The sequence below is a fragment of the Canis lupus genome, chromosome 12 (genome assembly GCF_048164855.1).
Source record: "Canis lupus baileyi chromosome 12, mCanLup2.hap1, whole genome shotgun sequence".
NCBI lineage: Eukaryota > Metazoa > Chordata > Mammalia > Carnivora > Canidae > Canis > Canis lupus.
The window spans coordinates 59177835-59197589 of NC_132849.1; the positions used below are offsets into that span (position 1 = coordinate 59177835).

General features: G+C 36.4%; 1 protein-coding gene across 24 annotated transcripts in view; it reads left to right on the forward strand.

Annotated features, from left to right (window-relative positions):
* Nucleotides 1–19755, forward strand: part of KIDINS220 (kinase D interacting substrate 220) — a 104235-nt gene that overhangs the window by 23024 nt on the left and 61456 nt on the right. For all 24 annotated transcript variants that reach the window (XR_012004858.1, XM_072771188.1, XM_072771190.1 and 21 more), the window contains 13 exons: nucleotides 915–1112; nucleotides 3305–3403; nucleotides 5450–5548; nucleotides 6855–6953; nucleotides 8987–9164; nucleotides 11996–12160; nucleotides 13336–13515; nucleotides 14533–14698; nucleotides 16503–16654; nucleotides 16841–17130; nucleotides 17875–18015; nucleotides 18737–18980; nucleotides 19158–19246. Coding sequence is in view for 23 of the 24 variants with exons in the window: in XM_072771188.1 (XP_072627289.1) it covers nucleotides 915–1112; nucleotides 3305–3403; nucleotides 5450–5548; nucleotides 6855–6953; nucleotides 8987–9164; nucleotides 11996–12160; nucleotides 13336–13515; nucleotides 14533–14698; nucleotides 16503–16654; nucleotides 16841–17130; nucleotides 17875–18015; nucleotides 18737–18980; nucleotides 19158–19246 (2100 nt within the window). In the remaining variant the exon portion in view is untranslated. The remainder of the gene's footprint in view (nucleotides 1–914; nucleotides 1113–3304; nucleotides 3404–5449; nucleotides 5549–6854; nucleotides 6954–8986; nucleotides 9165–11995; nucleotides 12161–13335; nucleotides 13516–14532; nucleotides 14699–16502; nucleotides 16655–16840; nucleotides 17131–17874; nucleotides 18016–18736; nucleotides 18981–19157; nucleotides 19247–19755) is intronic.

Sequence of the window (19755 nt, forward strand, 5' to 3'; positions counted from 1 at the left end):
AAGCATGCAAGCAGGGAAAGGGGCAGAGGGAAAGAGAGAGAAAGAAATCCTCAAGCAGACTCCCCACTGAGTGTGGAGCCTGATGTGGGGCTCTGTCCCAGGACCCTGAGATTATGACCTGAGCTGAAATCAAGAGTTGGCCACTTAATCATCTGAGCCACCCAGGTGCCCCAGATGTGCAGCTTTTTAAAAAACCACTAAAAATGAGAACAGATTTGAAAATGTGGTTTCTAGATCACTGTGAAAGACAGAAGAATATATTATACTTTATTGTGTTGAAGTACCCTATAGCTATTAATTCATTATTTTACTTCAGTTTTTCCTATATATTTTATTATAAACAATTCTTTGAAGCCTGACTGATCTGTGTGTTTAATTGGGACACCTGGGTGGTTCAGCGGTTGAGCGTTTGCCTTTGGCCCAGGGCATGATCCTGGGATCAGGTCCCACATTGGACTTCCTGCATGGAGTCTGCTTCTCCCTCTGCCTGTGTCACTGCCTCTCTCTCTGCATCTCCCATGAATAAATAAATAAAATCTTTAAAAAAAATAGAATGTGTTTAATTTTGAATCACCCCATCTCATCATATTAGTGAGGGGATCTGTTCATTGTTAGCGAATCCAATTTCAGATTATCATTTGAGGAATTGAATGTTATAACTGTCCTATTGACTCAAGAAAATTAATGTACCTTCAATAACAGAAAATAGACTTTCTAGCCAGTATTTGGTATGTGACTGGTTATTTATGTTGACATTTATTATCAGAAATCACTGTTAAAAAAAAAAAAAAAAAAAAAAAAAAGAAATCACTGTTAATAAATAGACTGCCTTTTTGAAAACATCAGTTTTAGGACTATGGTATAAATCATATGTTTTCTAGATTTAACTGATTTCTTGGGCTTTTGTTTTTTAGAACTCAATGACTGCATTGATTGTAGCAGTAAAAGGAGGCTACACACAGTCAGTAAAAGAAATTTTGAAAAGGAACCCAAATGTAAATTTAACAGATAAGGATGGAAATACAGCTTTGATGATTGCATCAAAGGAGGGACATACAGAGATTGTACAGGATCTCCTCGATGCTGGAACATATGTGAATATACCTGATAGGGTAGGTTACTTGTTTGAGATTTGTCTTCTAGTGGTAACATGATGGAAGATTAACTTCTCACACCTTTCGGGATTCTTCATGTATGCCATACATTTGTTTTAATAAAAGATAAGTTTTATTTCTACCCTTGGAACTAAGAAGTTAAAATATATTCCATCTTTGTGAAGGGTGTTCTTTTTAATCTTTGTCAAATAATATTGTTACTGAAGATGTCACATGTACTATTAGTCTGTAACCATCCTTGATGTCTGTGACTGTGGTGTTCATGGCTGGTGTTACTCACTTTCCCAAGACTTTCAGCTTCACTTAGAATTTTCAAAATTGTACCTCCTCTCAGAACTCTACACTTGTATTTCCACCTGAACTGTCTGCTTGAATGTCTAATGCACTTAAAAGTTACAGCAAAGCAGATGTCTTGTTTGGTTCATCCCAACCCTGTTTTTCCTTCAGTCGTCTTCATCTGGGTCAGTGGCATCACCATTCACTTTGTTGTTATAGCCTCAAGTTCTATGCATTAGAATTGATTTCTCTTCCTCACTTATCACATCTAATTCTTCAGCTGGTCTGGTTGCCTCTACCTCCAGAACACATCCAGTATCTGTCTGCTTCCCTTCATTTCCACGACTACCTCCCTAGTCCCAGTCACCATCTTCCATTGTTATAGCAATAACATCTTAACTGGGTTCCCTTCTGTCTCTAATTTGTTCTCTGTTCTCAGAGTGATCTTTATTTTTTTTTTCAGAGTGATCTTTAAAGCAATAAATCTCATGTGTACTCCTTTATTTAAAGTCACCCTCTTGCATGTAGAATATATGTTACTTTTTTAGTTTATAAACACTACATGACATTGTCCTCACCTAACTCTTTGTCCTCATTTTGCACCACTCTAACCCCTATTTTAATAGGTTGCCACAATACTAACTTTTTTCCTTTCTTGAACACACTGATCTTTTGCTGCTTTGGGACCTCTGTACCAGCTATTCTCTGTTGGGGATACTAATCTTCACGATCAGTACGTGGCTGTCTCCTCATCTGACCTCATCTTAAATATGAGCTCCTCAGAAAGATCTTCTCCAATGACCTAAAGTTGCTGTCCAGTCACTTTCTGTCATATTACTATATTTTAATTTATTTACATGGCATTTGTCTGATTTTTTGTTTATGTTTATTATATACTGTCTGTCTCCTGTAGAAAGTTCTTCTTGAGCTGGGAACTCATCTGTCTTGTTTTCCAGTACCTAGAACAATACATGGCACATAGTAAGCAATGAAATATTTATGACCGTTTATTAACTTACTACTCTGGCACCATATTAATGCTAACATTATCAACTAAAATTGGTTTGCTTTGGGTTTATTTCTGCTTTTAATGTAGTAGTTAATATATTCTAGGGTGCCAAATTCAATCCTTAAGGATTTGCCATCAAGGCCCACTAAGGATTGAGATGAGCCATAGCTCGGGGACTTTCCCAACTCAAATTTCTGCAACTGTTGCGTAGTTTAGAGTTAAAAAGTTCTGCCATTGCCAAAATAGCCATTTTACATTTGAATTAGTAGGAAGATATAATTAATAGTGTTTGTTGCTTGGTGAATATAATTTTAGGGCAAAGCGATATCTCTATGAGATAATGAACTACATTTAATCCTTGTCATGGGGAATGAGTCAGTCTTATGCCTGTTAGCCTGTAATGCCACATTGCTTAGGCTATGGATACTGGTCTGGGAACTACCCTCTCCCTTGATGAAATGTGCTTATAGACCGACTGACGGTTCTAGCCCTACAACTCTCTTTTTCACAATCTGTGGTTTTTGTCACATAACATTATTTCAAAGGTTTTATATTACGTTATTTCTGAATGTTCATTTGGTTTGTTGATAGCTCTCGTGTAATTTTATTTAATTTACATTTATAATGGGAAGTTGGTCACCTTCAAAGAGTATGGCTTATTATTCTGGGTAACTCGACTTTCTAAACTTTTGTTGTGGAATTTCAGAGTCCTCATTTTGAGGTATAACTTGTCTCTTACTCCAGGGCTATTAATGTCCGTTAATAATATTAGTTAACTAAAATTTTTTTCTTACTCTGAGATATTCTTTTTCCAAGAAATTTTCAGAGAAATATCTGATGATTAACTTCAGAAGTGTTTATATTCTTATTATCAGTTTACCTTTTTCTTTTTTTGTCTTTTTAGAGTGGGGATACTGTGTTGATTGGCGCTGTCAGAGGTGGTCATGTGGAAATTGTTCGAGCACTTCTCCAGAAATATGCTGATATAGACATTAGAGGACAGGTGTGTGATTCCCATCCTACTGTCATCTTTGTGCAGAATCACTTGTACATAATGACTGATGACATGGTCATTCTTCTGATTTTCCTCTGGAAATGAGCTAATAGACCCTAATATAATGGATGCTTAATTAAGTTTCACTGCCTTTATTACAGAATTTTTCTATTAATGTCACATTAGATGACTTTGGAGCTTGTTCAAAGCTCATATTTTTTAAATATACCTCTTACTCATACATAAATATATTCAATCCTGAAATGAATAGTTTATGATACTGAGACAGTTGTTGGTACTTCGAATGTATGCAATTTGTTTATTTTCTTTAGTATTTTCCCTCTGTTTTATCTTCTTTGTCCATATGTTATTCTTCCATTCTTGCTCTTTTATCTTTCTTTTCCTTCTTCCCCATTCTGCTTGCCTTTCCTAGGACCCCCAAATAGTGCCTATGGACTTTGCTTAAGGCAGTCATAGCTCACAGAGCTTCAGAGGTTACTAATATTAGGCAAAAGCTCCCCTAAACTTGTGAATTCATCCAATATTTCAAGAGCTTTAGGTAAAAAAAAAAATCTATACTTAATAACCCATTTTGTTGTTGGTGAGTCTACATTTCTGCTTAGTTTTCCTTTGAATTTAGCTTGTATCCAATCTATTTTAAATCAAACCAATAAATATTATGCCAAATGCTATGAGGGACTTAACATGGAACACTTGCCTGTAAGAGACATTATTTTAAGTTAGGGAGGTTTTACTTTGTTTTATGTTTATTTTTGTGTTTTTACTACACATACGAAGTGATGCCTTTTGGTATAAGGTGGCCCAGTAAAAGGTTCCAGTGTAAGAGTCTTGAGGTGGGGAGAGAAGGCATTAAGGAAGGCTTCTGAGAGAAGGTAGAATTTGAGCGAAGTTTGAAAGATAGGCTGGATTTAGATAGATAGACAGAAGATAGGCTGGTATTTCAGGCAAAGATGGTGGAATAATAGGATGAGGAAATTCAAGAGCAGGGGGAAGTGTAAGACTGTACTCTTCAGCTGCGGAGGTGGAGGCAGAAATAGAAAGGGGCAGGGCAGGGAGAGGTCTGAGGGCAAGGCTAGGAATGTTGGGATGCACAATTTTGAGGGGGGATCTTCACTAGAGAAAGTTGGGTGTGGGAAACTTTTTTTTTTTTTTTTAAGATTCTATGTATTTATTCATGAGAGACATAGAGAGGCAGAGGCACAGGCAGAAGGAGAAGCAGGCTCCTTCCAGGGAGCCTGATGCAGGACTCGACCCAGGATCATACCCTGAGCTGAAGGCACAGATGTTCAACCACTGAGCCACTCAGGTGTCCCTGGTATGGGAAACTTAATGTGGCAGAGCAGAAAGTCATTCACTATCTTTTACATTAAAATCATATTTTCACTGAATGATGGTTACTGGCTCACCTATTTAGATTTTACCTAGTTTCTTTTTGTCTCTCAATCCTGTTTTCCTACATTTTAGTCACTTATTCTGTTCTCTGGCTCTCCTTTCAGGGTCTATTGGATCTATTTTTGGTTTTTGAACTAGATGGGATTTTAAAGGATCAGATCAGGATTGGTATATGGGTGCAGGGTGAGTAGGGATTAAGAAAATAAAACATGGTGAAAACCATTCACCTTCTGTTGCTGTAGTATATTCTCATGTATTATCTTTTGAAAAGATGGGGCAAATGGAAAGCCAGGGGTCAGAATATTTGTAGAATATTTGACTTGTCTAAGGATGAGCTCAGGTATTGATGACTTCCATTGCATGGCCCAGAAATCCAACCACATTAACAAAAGCATACTTTACCTTATCAAATATGTGGCGTTGCTGCTTTGTACATAGTAATATTGTTTTCTTAGGCTTATTTCATAAAGAATTTCTCAAGAGTAAATCCAAGATAGAGTAAGGATTAATATTATTTCTTGTTTGTTGGTAAGACCTATCAATGCTTTCTGGCAGAAATGTTAAAAATGATGTTTTATGTTTACAAAAACAGTTGCCAATATTGTATCTTAAATGAAGTGATTATTGTTTTCTGTTATCCAGGACAACAAAACAGCTTTGTATTGGGCTGTAGAGAAAGGAAATGCAACAATGGTGAGAGATATCTTACAGTGCAATCCTGACACTGAGATATGCACAAAGGTATCAAGGACATTTCTGTTCTCTTAGTCATACCCAGTACTGCTTATTTTTTTCAATTGTTTTTTGTTTGATACTAGAATTATACTGATTTTTACTGGTAATAGTCTATATCAAATTGGGGAGTAATTTTGTATCCCTTTTGAAGTTCTTTATTCACAGGAAAATATAGTGTGCAATTTGTTACTTTAATTAAGTACTTTCAGAAAATATAATATCAGCTATTCGTAAGTTGTGGGCAGGTCATTTTTTCATAATTCTTCTATGCTTTTGTTTGGAATGCAGAGCACATTTCCTTTTAAAAGACCAATGTGAATGATTCTTAGCTCCCCAAACCAGTCACTTTTGTCTGTTTTTCTCAAATCATGTGAAAATTATAAAACTGTATAAGACGTTAGGATTGTATTTGGCCTTAATGTGTTACCGTTTTTCATGGGGAAAATCTATTTGAATGAATGTATTTGGATTGAAGTGGCAGGAATTCTTAATGAGTAAACAAACTTGTGGAGTTACCCAGAAGATATTACTATTTTATCTGCTAGAGATTGAGACTAGCATCTTTTTATACTATGGTAACTTCAGTATCCTAGGACAGAAAGTTTCCTGGGATGCCTTTTGGTTTGTGGGTGACACTTTGATAATAATTTTTGTTTTTGAACCTATGTGTCAGCCGCTGTGACCATGTGCGGGTTCTGACCAGGTTTCTGTCTTTCCTAATTCAGTGCTGAACTATGGTCTCTTCCATTATCCCCTAATTTGATTTTGAAAGCAATCATGAACTTTTTTGAAGTTTTCCAGAGGCATGCTTATTGTACCAAATTATTTCCCCTATTTCACACCCATTGTCAGGTAGGTATACAGAGAACTGAAGTGATGCTGGTACAGATTTCTGAAAAATCTTGGCACTGGCTTGCCTGGACATTGACTTGCCAAGCTGTGGGTTGGTTGGTGGGGAGTTGGTGTGAATGGGGAGTAATTTCTGGAGGGGCTGCCCCTCGTGTTAGTGGTAGAACATGGGGAATGGTCATATCAGTGAGGGGCAAGAGACTGTTGCCAGATATGGCTAATAAGTAGCTAGGCATATCCCATTCTTGGCTGAGTGATATAAAATTATTTTGATACAAATGATTGGTTGTGAAGGGAAAAGCATTTTTGCCATTAGTTTTTGTAGCTATGTTTTCTTGAGAACATTTCCAATATAGACTGTACTAGAGTTGAATATTTGAATTCTTACATATGCGTTTATGTGACTTTAAACATTTAGGAGTAAAGCTATTAATCTGGCAAACCTTCTTATCTGTGCCTACAGGATGGTGAAACACCACTTATAAAGGCTACCAAGATGAGAAATATTGAAGTAGTAGAGCTGCTGCTAGATAAAGGAGCTAAAGTGTCTGCTGTAGATAAGGTAAAACATCTGTGCAGAGAGAAGACTCTTTGGAAGGCTCTTGGTAGACTGACCTATATATTTGCTGGACTTAAGGGGGTCTGGTTTTATTTTTTGGAGGGAGAGTTTACTTGCGGGGCTGTGTGTGTGGCATTTTGGTGCTATGATATCTTCTTGGCTGTTCTGATAGCTGATTCTGTTCTGATTATAGAGGCTGTGTTAGATTTCCCTTCTGTTGCTCATACCAGTTATGGGGAGCTGCCATTGATCACCATTTAAAGAGGATGTCATCAGATGTACGCTTGTTGCAAACAAGGGGAAAGAACCCAAGGGGCTGGAAAAGACAGATTCAGAGCAGACTAGTGTTAATGTCCACTAACAGCAGATACAGTGTTCTGTTGTGTCCTCACCATGATCCTTCTAGAGAAATGTTCGTATTTTTCGTGGTAAATTTAACTCTGAATTGCTTAATACTTCATACAGAATTGATTCCTAGTTTGATTTTGTTTTCATTTTAAATGGAATTCTTTCTTTACTTCCATTGATTTCCTCCCATAAAAGGAGTGAATTGATTTATATATGAAATAAGAAATATAAATGTTTCCATTTAAACGTATGGTATGATTTGGGCTCTCCTAATCCGTAATAAAGTTTATCTTTTTATTATTTATGAGGCAATTACACAAAAAACACAGAATCAATATGTATTTGCTTTTTATTTTAGCAAGAAACAACATTAAGAAAACAAAACCAAAATCTTCCCACCTATTATCACCATGTTTATATAATTTCTTATTAAAAAAAGGAAACTTTGATATTGAAAACTAGGAATGGCATAAATTTAAGAGATTTTTCAGTTGAATACATTTAGCTTTATAGAAAAGTTTCCGTATTTCCTGGCAAGAAAGATGAAAACTGAGGTCAGAACTTTATTTTTCTTAAGGCACATGTCACATTCTCATTTGTTTTATAATTGCCTGTTTATCTAATTTCTTCCTGTTATATTGTAAGATGTTAAGGTCAGGGACTGTTTTGTCTTCCATCTTTATATCCTCTAGGGTGCCCAGCACAGTGCCTTACATAGAGTCAGCTCAGTACATAGTTATTGTGTAATGTATTTAGAATGCGGAAAGAGAACCTAGAAAAGGAAGAAGTATGCCCAAAGCAGAAGAGGAAAGTCAAAATTGAGATAAGGTTGTGCCATCAAAGCTATACGGAGAATACTGCAGGTCATTTTCATTTAGTGTTCTAGAGAGATCAGGGTCGATGAGCACTGAGAACTTAATATGTTAACTTTTTGGGTCATTGTCTTCAAGAGAAGTGTTTGTAAAGTAAAAAGTGGGAGAACACAGTGCAGACCTAAGGTCTTTTTTTTTTTTTTTTGCCTGTTTGTACATGTTTTCATTAGTATTGGATATGATTGCTAATGTGATTGGGGATTCTAATAAGGGAAGAAGGTAGCTTAATGTAGGAAGAATTGACAGATGAGGAAAGAAGAGGTTGTACTGGCAAAAGATGGATAGATGTGATATGAAGGACACTAAGGGAGAGAAGTATAGAATGAAGTTTAAGGGTTGGTTGGCAAAGGGCATGGGGTAGATGAGATTATTCCTGTTAGATGGGATATTAATGTGGATTATGAAGCTTTCTAGACAAACGCAGAGGAAAATTGTACAGTAGAATTTAAATTAGTTGAGAAAAATGGAGGACATTGTGAACAATAAATATTTGGATGATGGATAGAGGTAGGTCCATGGCCTGGCAGGTGCTGTAAGGAGAAAGCCTGTTGCTTCTCCTTCCAGGGAGTTGAGGGGAGGGGAGAAGAATGACCTTCATTCTAGAGGGCTGTGGGAGAAATAATACCCAAGAAAAGCTAGGAAAGGAACTTGAAAAAAAAATTACAGTGAAGAAAGAGATAAAAATTCAGATTTTATTCATCCTATATGAATAATATGAAAAGTTTAGATGTTTCATTATTTTACAGAAGATGAAAATTGTTACTTTGTAAATACTATATGTAAAGTATATGAAAGTTCAAATTTCCTATTTTCCAGAAAGGAGACACTCCTTTGCATATTGCTATTCGTGGGAGGAGTCGGAAACTGGCAGAACTTCTTCTAAGAAATCCCAAAGATGGAAGATTACTTTATAGGCCCAACAAAGCAGGCGAGACTCCTTACAACATTGACTGTAGCCATCAAAAAAGTATTTTAACTCAAATATTTGGAGCCAGTAAGTATTGGGTTTTATTCCTGACTGCTTTTAAAAGATAAGCGTTACATGAAAAATTAAGAGACCAATTGCAGTTTTGCACTTATCACTTAACTGGAGATTATGGAAGTTGAGAAAGTTATTACTTTGCTGTGGAAAAATACTCCTTCCTGTCTAGAACTCTTCTGCATTGTCCTGTAGCAATTATGTGAAGTACATTCAGAATTATCCATCAACTTTAAAGACCTCTAAAAATCTAGTCTGCTTTTCTAAAAATCTTTTCCCTCTTATTCTCTTCTTATTTTGCTTTTATCAAAACATGCTCCATTTTCTCTGTGGCCTGAGTCCTCTGAGAACTCAGTTCTCCATATTTGCTTGTTATGCCTGCCACAGGTCTGCCCTCTGTCCATGGAGGTTTCTTGTCCAAATCTTCTCTCTCCAAGGCTCCTGTCAGTTGTTCCCTTCTCGGTGAATTTTAACTGATCTGCCTAAACTGGACAGAATTTTTGCCTTGTTTGAATACTTAAGCAAGCACTTGTGTTTATATTTCTTTTTTTAATACTTGTTATACATGGCCTTTTATTTCTTTTAGAATTTTCTCCCTTCAGATTCCAAGTTCTTCACGACAGGGACTATTTCTTCTTTATGTCCTCTGTAACATCTAGCATAATTCTTTGAATATTGTACTCAAATAGTTTTTGTTTGAGAAGAATGTATATGAGTATGTAATCATATGTGGTGTTTTGAAATATGGAACACCTTTTTACTCAAATTAAAAAAGAGATAGGTAGAATGCCACAAACTCTCAGTTGAGTTTCTTACTTACAGATTGTTTTTAAGTATGCTTCTATTTTATTATGAGTTCTTATAGTTTAAAATAATTTTTCTGATTGTGATTATACTATACACTCTTACATTTCAAAACTGAAGACACAAATATAGTAGAAAGTGCAAATTTCCCATTGTCTCCTATCTCTTAATTCATAGCTGTTTGAATGACCCTGTAGGATTTTCTGTACATTTCTAAAAATGTTTTTAAATTAATTAATAATTAATTTGTTAAAATTTTAACAATTAATAGGGTAATCCCATATTATAATTTTTCTTTTCTTTTTAAGATTTTATTTGTTTATTTGGCAGAGAGAACAAACAGGGGGAGCAAGCAGAGAGAGGGAGAGGGAGAAGCAGATTCCCTTCAGGGCAGGGAGCTCAATGTGGGGCTTGACCTCAGGACCCAAGGATCACAACGCAAGCCAAAGGCTGACACCCAACCCACTGAGCCACCCAGGCGCCCCCGCCCCCCCATATTATAAAAGTTTTTAATAGCGAACTATGTTTAAAAGCTAGTGGTACAGTAAACATCTTTGTAATTGTATTCATTAACTATTGCTTTTAGGATTATTTCTTAGAATAAATGCCCAGAAGTAGAATAGGCAAGTCAGAGATGCTCACAGTTTTGGGAGACTTTCTATACAACTATAACAATTTCTTCTGTCTTGGACCATGTACTATAGTGTAGCTCCCCTAACCTTGTGAATACTAGAGAGCTCTAGCCTCCTTAATCTTTGCTAATCAGATCAATACGAGAAAAAAAAATCTCATGTAATTTGCATTATGAAGTTACTAGATTGTAGTCTTTTCATATGTTCACAGGATATTTTTATTTTTGCCATTTTCCTGTTTGTATCCTTTGCCTATTTTCTCTTGAGTTTTTGGTATTTTTTTAAAAAATTGATTTTAAGTGTCTATATGTTATGGATGTAGGTCCTGGGTCCATCCTATATATTGCACCTCCCTCCCAGCTGCTGCTTTGTTTATGGTGATGGGTTTTTTATTCCCCATCTAAAAGTTAGGCAGTTTTGCAGTTTATTTGTTGGTCCTTTCCTGTAGTTCTGGCTTTAATATTATATTGAGAAAGAAAGGCCTTTCTATCTGAGATTAAAAAATTTTTTCCCTTATATTTTCTTCTAGGATTTTTATGATTTTCTACATTATTTTTTTAATGTTTCTGAAACTTTTTTTTTAAGGTATAAGATATACATCTTAGAGAGTTTTCATTTCATTTTTTTTTTAGATGAGTGGTTTGCTCCTCCCAGAATCACTTACTAATTCCTCCCTTGCCCACTGGTTTGAAATGCCACTTATGCTAATATCTTGTGCTGGTTGTATGATGTTTTAATTATTGTTATTTTATAGTATATTTTGGTTTTCCTCCAAAGACAACTAGTCTTTCTCTGGTAATCTTTTAAAATTTTTTCTTAGCTATTCTTATGTGTTCTTCTGCTTTTCAGTTTTTCAAAAATTCCCATGGATTTTGATTGGAGTTGTCTTAAAGTGTAATTTAATTTGTTGAGAATTGCTTTCTTGAAGTCATTGAACCTTTCTGCCTGGAGCCATATAATGTCTCTTTTTCTTTGATTACTGTATTTAATTTTCAGTAACATTTAATAGCTTTCTTTATATAGGTATTACACATTAAATTTATTCCTATGTACTAGTTTGTATATTATTTATATTTTATTGATTCTACAATGTACATTATTTCACATTTTAACATCTCTGAAATTGGAACGTGTCTTTTAATTGATGGGTAAGAGAGCATTGTGTCACAATTTGGCAACATATTTTTTTCTTTCTTAGTTATACATAATAGTGTTTCTTACAATAAGTAGGTATCTTAAGTTCAGTGAAATATGGTGTTCAAGAATCTTTTAATCTATTTTTACACAGTTCTAACCATTTAACATAAGGGTTTTTTCCTAGTTAAATAAACAATTGATAATTGAGAATTGATGTTCTTTCTAGTGGTAATGTCTCTTTTTAATGTAAGGATATGGTGTTTATAATTACAGGACACTTGTCTCCCACTGAAACAGACGGTGACATGCTTGGTTATGATTTGTATAGCAGTGCCCTGGCAGACATTCTCAGCGAGCCTACCATGCAGCCACCCATTTGTGTGGGGCTGTATGCACAGTGGGGAAGTGGGAAATCCTTCTTACTCAAGAAACTAGAAGGTAAAGGGCATGTGTGTAAAAAGTCTGTATGAATAACGAGGCTCCTCTGGTGTTTTTTTTTTTCTGAAGTAATGCAAAATTGATTTTCATGTATGGGTGTATGTGTTGCACGGTTTACTAACTGAATGTGTTACTCTTTCCACAATCATTTGAGTTCTCTTCCTAAAACAAAGATTCAGTTGTATTGTAACATTACTAAGACACCTTGGTAGCAGATGGGCTCCACACCCAACATAGACTTGAACCCAAGATCAAGAGTTACACGTGTTGCACTAATTGAGCCAGCCAGGTGCTCCTGTATATGCTGTTTATAATCGTCATATCCAGAGCCCTTCCCAAACTTGTCACTTTGCGTGGCATACCTACCAGCACTGCCTCACGTGTATGCCTTGTGCTGCACTCCCAGAGGGCTGTTGGTTCTTGCAGGAACACACTAGATACTTTTCCTGGGTTGCTACCTTTGTTAGGAACTTTCTAGATGGCTCCTCCCACCACCCTTTTGATTGGCAAAATCTTACTCCTTCAAGGATAGGTTTCTTCAATGATAGGTATTGCCTGTAAAATTTTTATCAAGTTTTGTAGAAAGGATGACTTGTTCAGGGCTCGTTTGGGCTCCTCACACAACATAGCTTTAAGAGCAGTGATTCTCAAATGTGATTGCAGGAAAAAGAGGTGAGGAGGGGTGCCAAAGAGGAAGGGTGGTGGTCTGTAGTATGAAGACATAGAGCAAAGTAATGTTTTCCCATTTTGTATGTGGAAAAATACCTTGTTGCTTATATAATATAAACCATACACACAAAAAAATCTTGACAAATGGGAATATATGAAAAAGGATTTGTGCATCCTCAGTATGAAGCAAGAAAGTGGGTGAAACAAGGGTGGGTATACCCCTAGGGAATGAGGTTTGGATGTTTCTCTAAAGAGAACATTGGCTGACATGGTTAAGTAGCAACATTCTATTTAGGGACTTAGTGCCCAATAAATGTTTATATTGAAAATTTTTAATTGAGTTAGAAGTTGTATTTCTTAAAAACTTGAGAGAAAAAACCAAAACTACACCTGAAACTAGTATTACAGTACATTAACTAACTGGAATTTAAATAAACACTTGGAGGGCAGGGAAAAGAAGTTGTATTTTTTAAAATAAGATTAAAGTTTTCCTGTTTCTCTTTCAGATGAAATGAAGACTTTTGCAGGACAACAGATTGAACCTCTTTTTCAGTTTTCCTGGCTTATAGTATTTCTGACCTTGCTACTTTGTGGAGGGCTTGGTTTGTTGTTTGCTTTTACAGTGGACCTGAATCTTGGAATAGCAGTATCATTGAGCTTCTTGGCTCTCTTATATATATTTTTTAGTAAGTTTTTGCTTTTTATTTTTTCAAAAAGTAGAGACAATGTTAAGATTCTTTGTTTTATTTAAAATATTATCTTAAAATTTTATATTTAGATATTTGTAAAATATAAAACATCTGTATCTCTCCTGAGGTTTTTTTTTCTTAAGTAATTAGTGATTTTCATAATTAATTAAGATTTTTCATATCTTTTTGCTATTTTATAAGTTGGCCTAAAGAGACATTGTCTACAATCTGGTTGTAGTAGCTTTAAACACTGATGTATTGCTCCTTAATACTGAAGGAGAACTCTATAATTTATTATACTGACTTTTTTATATGTTAATGATTTATTATTTTTAAGTCTTTTTAAAAAATAAGTCTTTAGAGCCATCAGTGGCATTCTCTTGGGCATTTTGATCATTCCTATCATCTTTATTTCATCTAAAAGCAAAGTAAAAAAATCCATTACAGTCCTGTTCTTAGGGGATAGCATTAGTCGTAGCAAAGGAAATAGATTCACTATCGGAGGAACTGGTCAAACTTCCATAGGTGCAAAAAAGTGATGGAACCCCAAATCATTTATATTTGAGTCTGAACTAAGCGATATGCTTCTGTTTAAGGCTTTATCTTTCTTTTTTTTTATAATTTTATTTATTTATTCATAGACAGAGAGAGAGAGGCAGAGACACAGGCAGAGGGAGAAGCAGGCTCCATGCAGGGAGTCCGATGTGGGACTCGATCCTGGGTCTCCAGGATCACACCCCAGGCTGCAGGCAGCGCCAAACCGCTGCGCCACCAGGGCTGCCCAGGCTTTATCTTTCTGATTATGTTTCTTACATTATATTTTAGTTAGTTTACTTTCTGTTTTCCATATACCTTTTCTGTGTTGGTTAATTAGTTGAGTTCTTTGAGAAGTAGTTAGGGACCAGGGAAAGTCATGTAAACCTATCTTTCCTTACTTGATATTTGACAATGTGAGAAAAGAGGCTACTTGAGTAATGATTTCTTTGAGTAATTTTTTTAAACTGTGCATTTCAGTTGTCATTTACTTTGGTGGACGAAGGGAAGGAGAGAGTTGGAATTGGGCCTGGGTCCTCAGCACTAGATTGGCAAGACATATTGGATATTTGGAACTTCTCCTCAAATTGATGTTTGTGAATCCACCTGAACTGCCAGAGCAAACCACTAAAGCTTTACCTGTGAGGTGAGTTGGTCCCTTATGACAGAAGTAGTTTTTAATAAGGTGAAGCAAAAATAAACTTATAAGGTATCATTTCTCAGTATACGTTCCAAAAAAACATTGATTTCTGGAACTTTATATATGAGAACTAAAACAATGTGTCCTGGTAAAATAGGTTTGAGAAACACTTCATATTGTATCTTCTTCCTCTTGTACATAAAAAGATCAGAGACACCTGTGGTTAACTTTGATTTACCAAATTTGATCTGAGCATAAACTTCCTGCTCCTCCCCCTGCCCCACTCATGACATCTTTTCTATCCTATGGGAACACTTTGAAGAGAGCACAGGACCTAGGATGCAGTCCTGGCATCCCCTTGCATTAGTGTGTAACCTTGGCAAATGAGCATGCTCTCTGAGCCACTCTTTCCTCGCTTGTGGAAATAAATTGACTTGCCTCTCTAAAATTGGTATTAATGTCATATAGGAAATGTAGGAGAAAACAGTTCAGAAAAGGTGAAAAACATGTATGTCAAGAAAAAAGGAAAGGTAGAGGGCTCCAGAGGAATGTCAAGTGAAAAACCAAAAAAGGTAGAGAATTGAAAGCAAAAGGAATTCAATAGAAATGAGCAGAATAGTTAAATGTGTGCTAAATGATTAAGAATCATAAAATTATAAGATGTGTAACTTAAAATGAAAATAAATAGGCTAAACCAGATGAAACAGCAAAACTATGAATATAAGAGATTAAGATAAAAACTTGTGTAATTAGCATATGTGATTAAGCATTAGGAGAAGGATTTACAAATGAAAAGGTTAGAAAACATAGAGAGTAGAATAAAATAATTGGAAATATTTTTACAGAAAATATATTTTAAATTAATAAGATGGTATTTTAAAAAACAATTAAAATAATATAAGCCAAAGCCAAGATCACACAAGAGAGTATTGTGTGATCCTAGGTTGTATTTTGAAAGCAGCTCTTATCTTTTGGATTGAGATGAGCATTTAGTTTAGGGATTGAAGGGGAGAAAGGAGCAAATGCAGAAATCCTATCCACTCAGAAGATCAGCATACAAATTATTCAGTTAGCTCAAAGAACAACAGTGAAAATCTTTGACACCTCATTTTTAAATCCTTGGTAAATGTATGTGTAAGCTATAAATCAAACATTCTAAAAACTTGAGTTTTGCAGTGGCCTTAAATTCTTTTTTTTTTTTTTTTTTAAGATTTTATTTATTTATTCATAGAGATGCAGAGAGAGAGGCAGAGACACAGGCAGAGGGAGAAGCAGGCTCCATGCAGAGAGCCTGACGTGGAATTCGGTCCTGGGACTCCAGGATCATGCCCTGGGCTGCAGGCTGCGCTAAACCACTGCACCACGGGGGCTGCCCGTGGCCTTAAATTCTTAATGACTGGAATAGTCTGTCAGCATTCTGGTCTCTCTGTCGCTGCCTCACACACATTCTCTGTGCGCCCCATTCAGGCTCTGCACCTGTGGCTGTGCTGGGGTCCCAGGCCCTGTGCTGGGGGTTCTGAGGCCTGGCCTGAGCTCTGCTACCACTTGTTACCCCGCTATCCTTAGAATTAATTAACTTCATGCAGCTCTGCTGCCTTTCTTTTGGTTATTGCCTTTTTCTAAGACAAATATGTACAATGTTAGAAGTAAAAGGAACCCAATGACAAGTTCTTTTCCCTCCTTGGAACTGTAACAACAATGTTTTAAAAGAGACATTAAGAAAATGTAGGGTAGGTGATACAGAGATGACAGTATGTGGAAATTCTTTCTTTAGATAGCTGAGTAATGTTTCATTCCCCTTTCCCCCTAGGTTTTTGTTTACAGATTACAACAGGCTGTCCAGTGTTGGTGGAGAAACATCGATGGCTGAAATGATTGCGACTCTCTCGGATGCTTGTGAGAGAGAATTTGGCTTTTTGGCAACCAGGCTCTTTCGTGTATTTAAGACTGAAGATACTCAAGGTAGGACTTCCTTCCTCCTCCTTCTTTGTTTGTGCATGTAGGGGATGAGGATGGGATGAATGTTAAGTGCATTTCTGTGAAAACACAAATCAAACATCAGAAATTCATATGCTATGACTGTCATGGTTAGGATCTTCTAGATACTTGGGCTGTAAGTAATTGGTAAAACCATTTGTTGTCTTACAGGCAAAAAGAAATGGAAAAAAACGTGTTGCCTACCATCTTTTGTCATCTTCCTTTTTATCTTTGGCTGCATTATTGCGGGAATTACCCTCCTGGCTATCTTTAGAGTTGACCCAAAACATCTGACAGTGAATGCTGTCCTCATATCAATTGCGTCAATAGTGGGATTAGCCTTTGTGCTGAACTGTCGTACGTGGTGGCAGGTACTAGACTCTCTCTTGAATTCTCAAAGGAAACGCCTCCATAATGCTGCTTCCAAACTGCACAAACTGAAAAGTGAAGGATTCATGAAGGTAAGTACTCATTGACCATTAGAAAGTAATTGTAATATGAGTATGCTACCATGACCCTGATATGGGACATTAGGGTGTGGACTCTCAAAATGTTGCAGTGTTTTTTAGTTTTATTCCAGATTTGCCCTGTGGAAATGTACATGTGAAGTGGGAAAAATTAAAAACAGGTTTTTATCAAATAGACTTTTATAAGGTACTCCTAGCAGTTAGCAGATCGCTCCACAGGTCACTACCTACCTAATAGTAATGGGTTTCCTGCCTAATGATACGGGCTCCTCTAGAAACTGATAGAGGAAGCAGATTAAACCACCAAAACATGTAAAATAGGACCATACTTTAGAATCAAAAGGGACTTCATTACAATATCTGGGGCCCCTTTCTTTGATCAAGGTCACATGCTATCAGGAACCAACTGTAGTGTGGTGTTTAGATCATTTGAATTTGCATTCAATTCCTAGTCTTTTGCCTTTCAGAGCATTTGATCTTGGCAAATAAGTCAGTTAGCCCAGTTTGTCCTTTTAAAATGGATATGTAGCTACCTTATTTTAAGGGTAAAATGCTCTGATTTATATAAAGTCACTTTATAAATTGTGAAGCACTCAACTGCAGTTTTAAGTGGAACCACAACTGGCAGTGAGACTTAGGATTTCTTTTCTATCTATTAGATGAGTTTCTGTCAGGCTTTTAAAGAAATGTGCTTAAATTTCATATACCTTCAGTGCTTCTGTCCTTTTTTTTGTGTAGGTTCTTAAGTGTGAAGTGGAATTGATGGCCAGGATGGCAAAAACCATTGACAGCTTCACTCAGAATCAGACAAGGCTGGTGGTTATCATTGATGGATTAGATGCCTGCGAGCAGGACAAAGTACTACAGATGTTGGACACTGTAGGTCTTAACCCTGTTGAAACTTATATTGTCCCATGTGGCAGCTGAGAGGAATGACTTCATGAATTTCTCGAATGGAAGTTGAATAGTACTTTTCCTTTTGTAAAACCAACCTTTTTTTTTTTTTTTTTTTTTTTTAGTGCAGAAGCATAGCAAGAGTAAATGTCTCCTCACAGACAGATTCAAACAATTTTAGCTCAATGGCTATGAGAAAATGAGAGAGTAGCTCTGAAGACCATAGTGTGACTCCAGCTCTCCTTTGCACGTAGTTGTGGTTAGAGTCAGAGGCAACAGTAGGGAACTTGCAAAATCTGTAGTTTTTGTTAAAGTAGGGATACGTCAGTGGCTCTCTGTAAGGTATGTTACAGCAATAGTGTGTAGCTGTGGGTAGAGACCAGTCTGTCCAGCACCTCATGTAGGTTCACAAATATTTCTGTGTATCGATCTTTCCTTTTATGTAGACCATAAATATCTAAAATAGGATAGACCTAATTGTTTTCTTTGGAGGTTTTATCACTGTCAGTTGGTGAAAAATTATCAGATGGTGAAAAACCAGATTGAAGCTTTAATGAAATTTGTTTTCATGTGAAATAATATTTTGAAAAAAAAAAAGTTTTGAAAAAATATAGTCACCAAAGGGTAATACAGATTTGGAAGAGACTTATTGTTACTTTGGATATTTTTAAATTTATATCATAAACACACATTTTTTCTACCACAGGTCCGAGTTCTGTTTTCAAAAGGCCCATTCATTGCCATTTTTGCAAGTGATCCACATATTATTATAAAGGCAATTAACCAGAACCTCAACAGCGTGCTTCGTGACTCAAATATAAATGGACATGACTATATGCGCAATATAGTTCATTTACCTGTTTTCCTTAATAGTCGTGGACTAAGCAATGCAAGAAAATTTCTTGTGACTTCAACAACAAATGGGGACATTCCCTGCACAGATACAACAGGTAAAGATCCAGTCCTCAGCTGCTTCAGGTTTGAAGTAGTCTGTGTATTTTATGGTGGCTTCCCTTTTACCTTGAAAAATACTATTGGTGTTTCTCTTAAATATCGTGTACAACGAAAAAAAATCATATACATCGGAATTTTAATACAAATGGTGCTCTCTCTACAAATTCTTTAAGGGATACAGGAAGATGCTGACAGAAGAGTTTCACAGAACAGCCTTGGAGAGATGACTAAGCTTGGTAGCAAGACAGCCCTTAATAGACGGGTAAGATGCCACCTTGTCTTGAGCCACGTGTTTGTATTGCTGTTGTTTGAATAAAGTAAAGGTGATGCTACTGTAAATATTGAATTAAGTTCATCAAATAAATTTTATTATTGAATTTCCTTTTGGTTTCAGGTGGCTTTTTAGGAAATTTGTGAGCCTAGAGCTTGTAGGAGCTGAGGATTGTGTGGTAGTGCCCATCCTGTCCTAACCTGTTCCCAGGTACCTGTCCTCAGACCAGCTGAATGAGAATCTCTGGGACTGAGATTTTAAAGCTCTCCAGATGATACCATCCAGGGTTGAGAACCCCTGTATTCATTCTAGGCCAGGTTGTACCCGTTCTGGATGCCTGTTGCCACCAGAGCTGTATAGGACAACAAGGCTTGTAAGAGAAGAGCTTCATGCTCTTCCTACTGGCCTTCCTCCTGCCCTGATGACTGTGAGGTGTGGCCTTTTCTTTTACACATAGTGATGTTGTATCCTACCCAGCCACCTTGGGTTTCTCTTGGAAT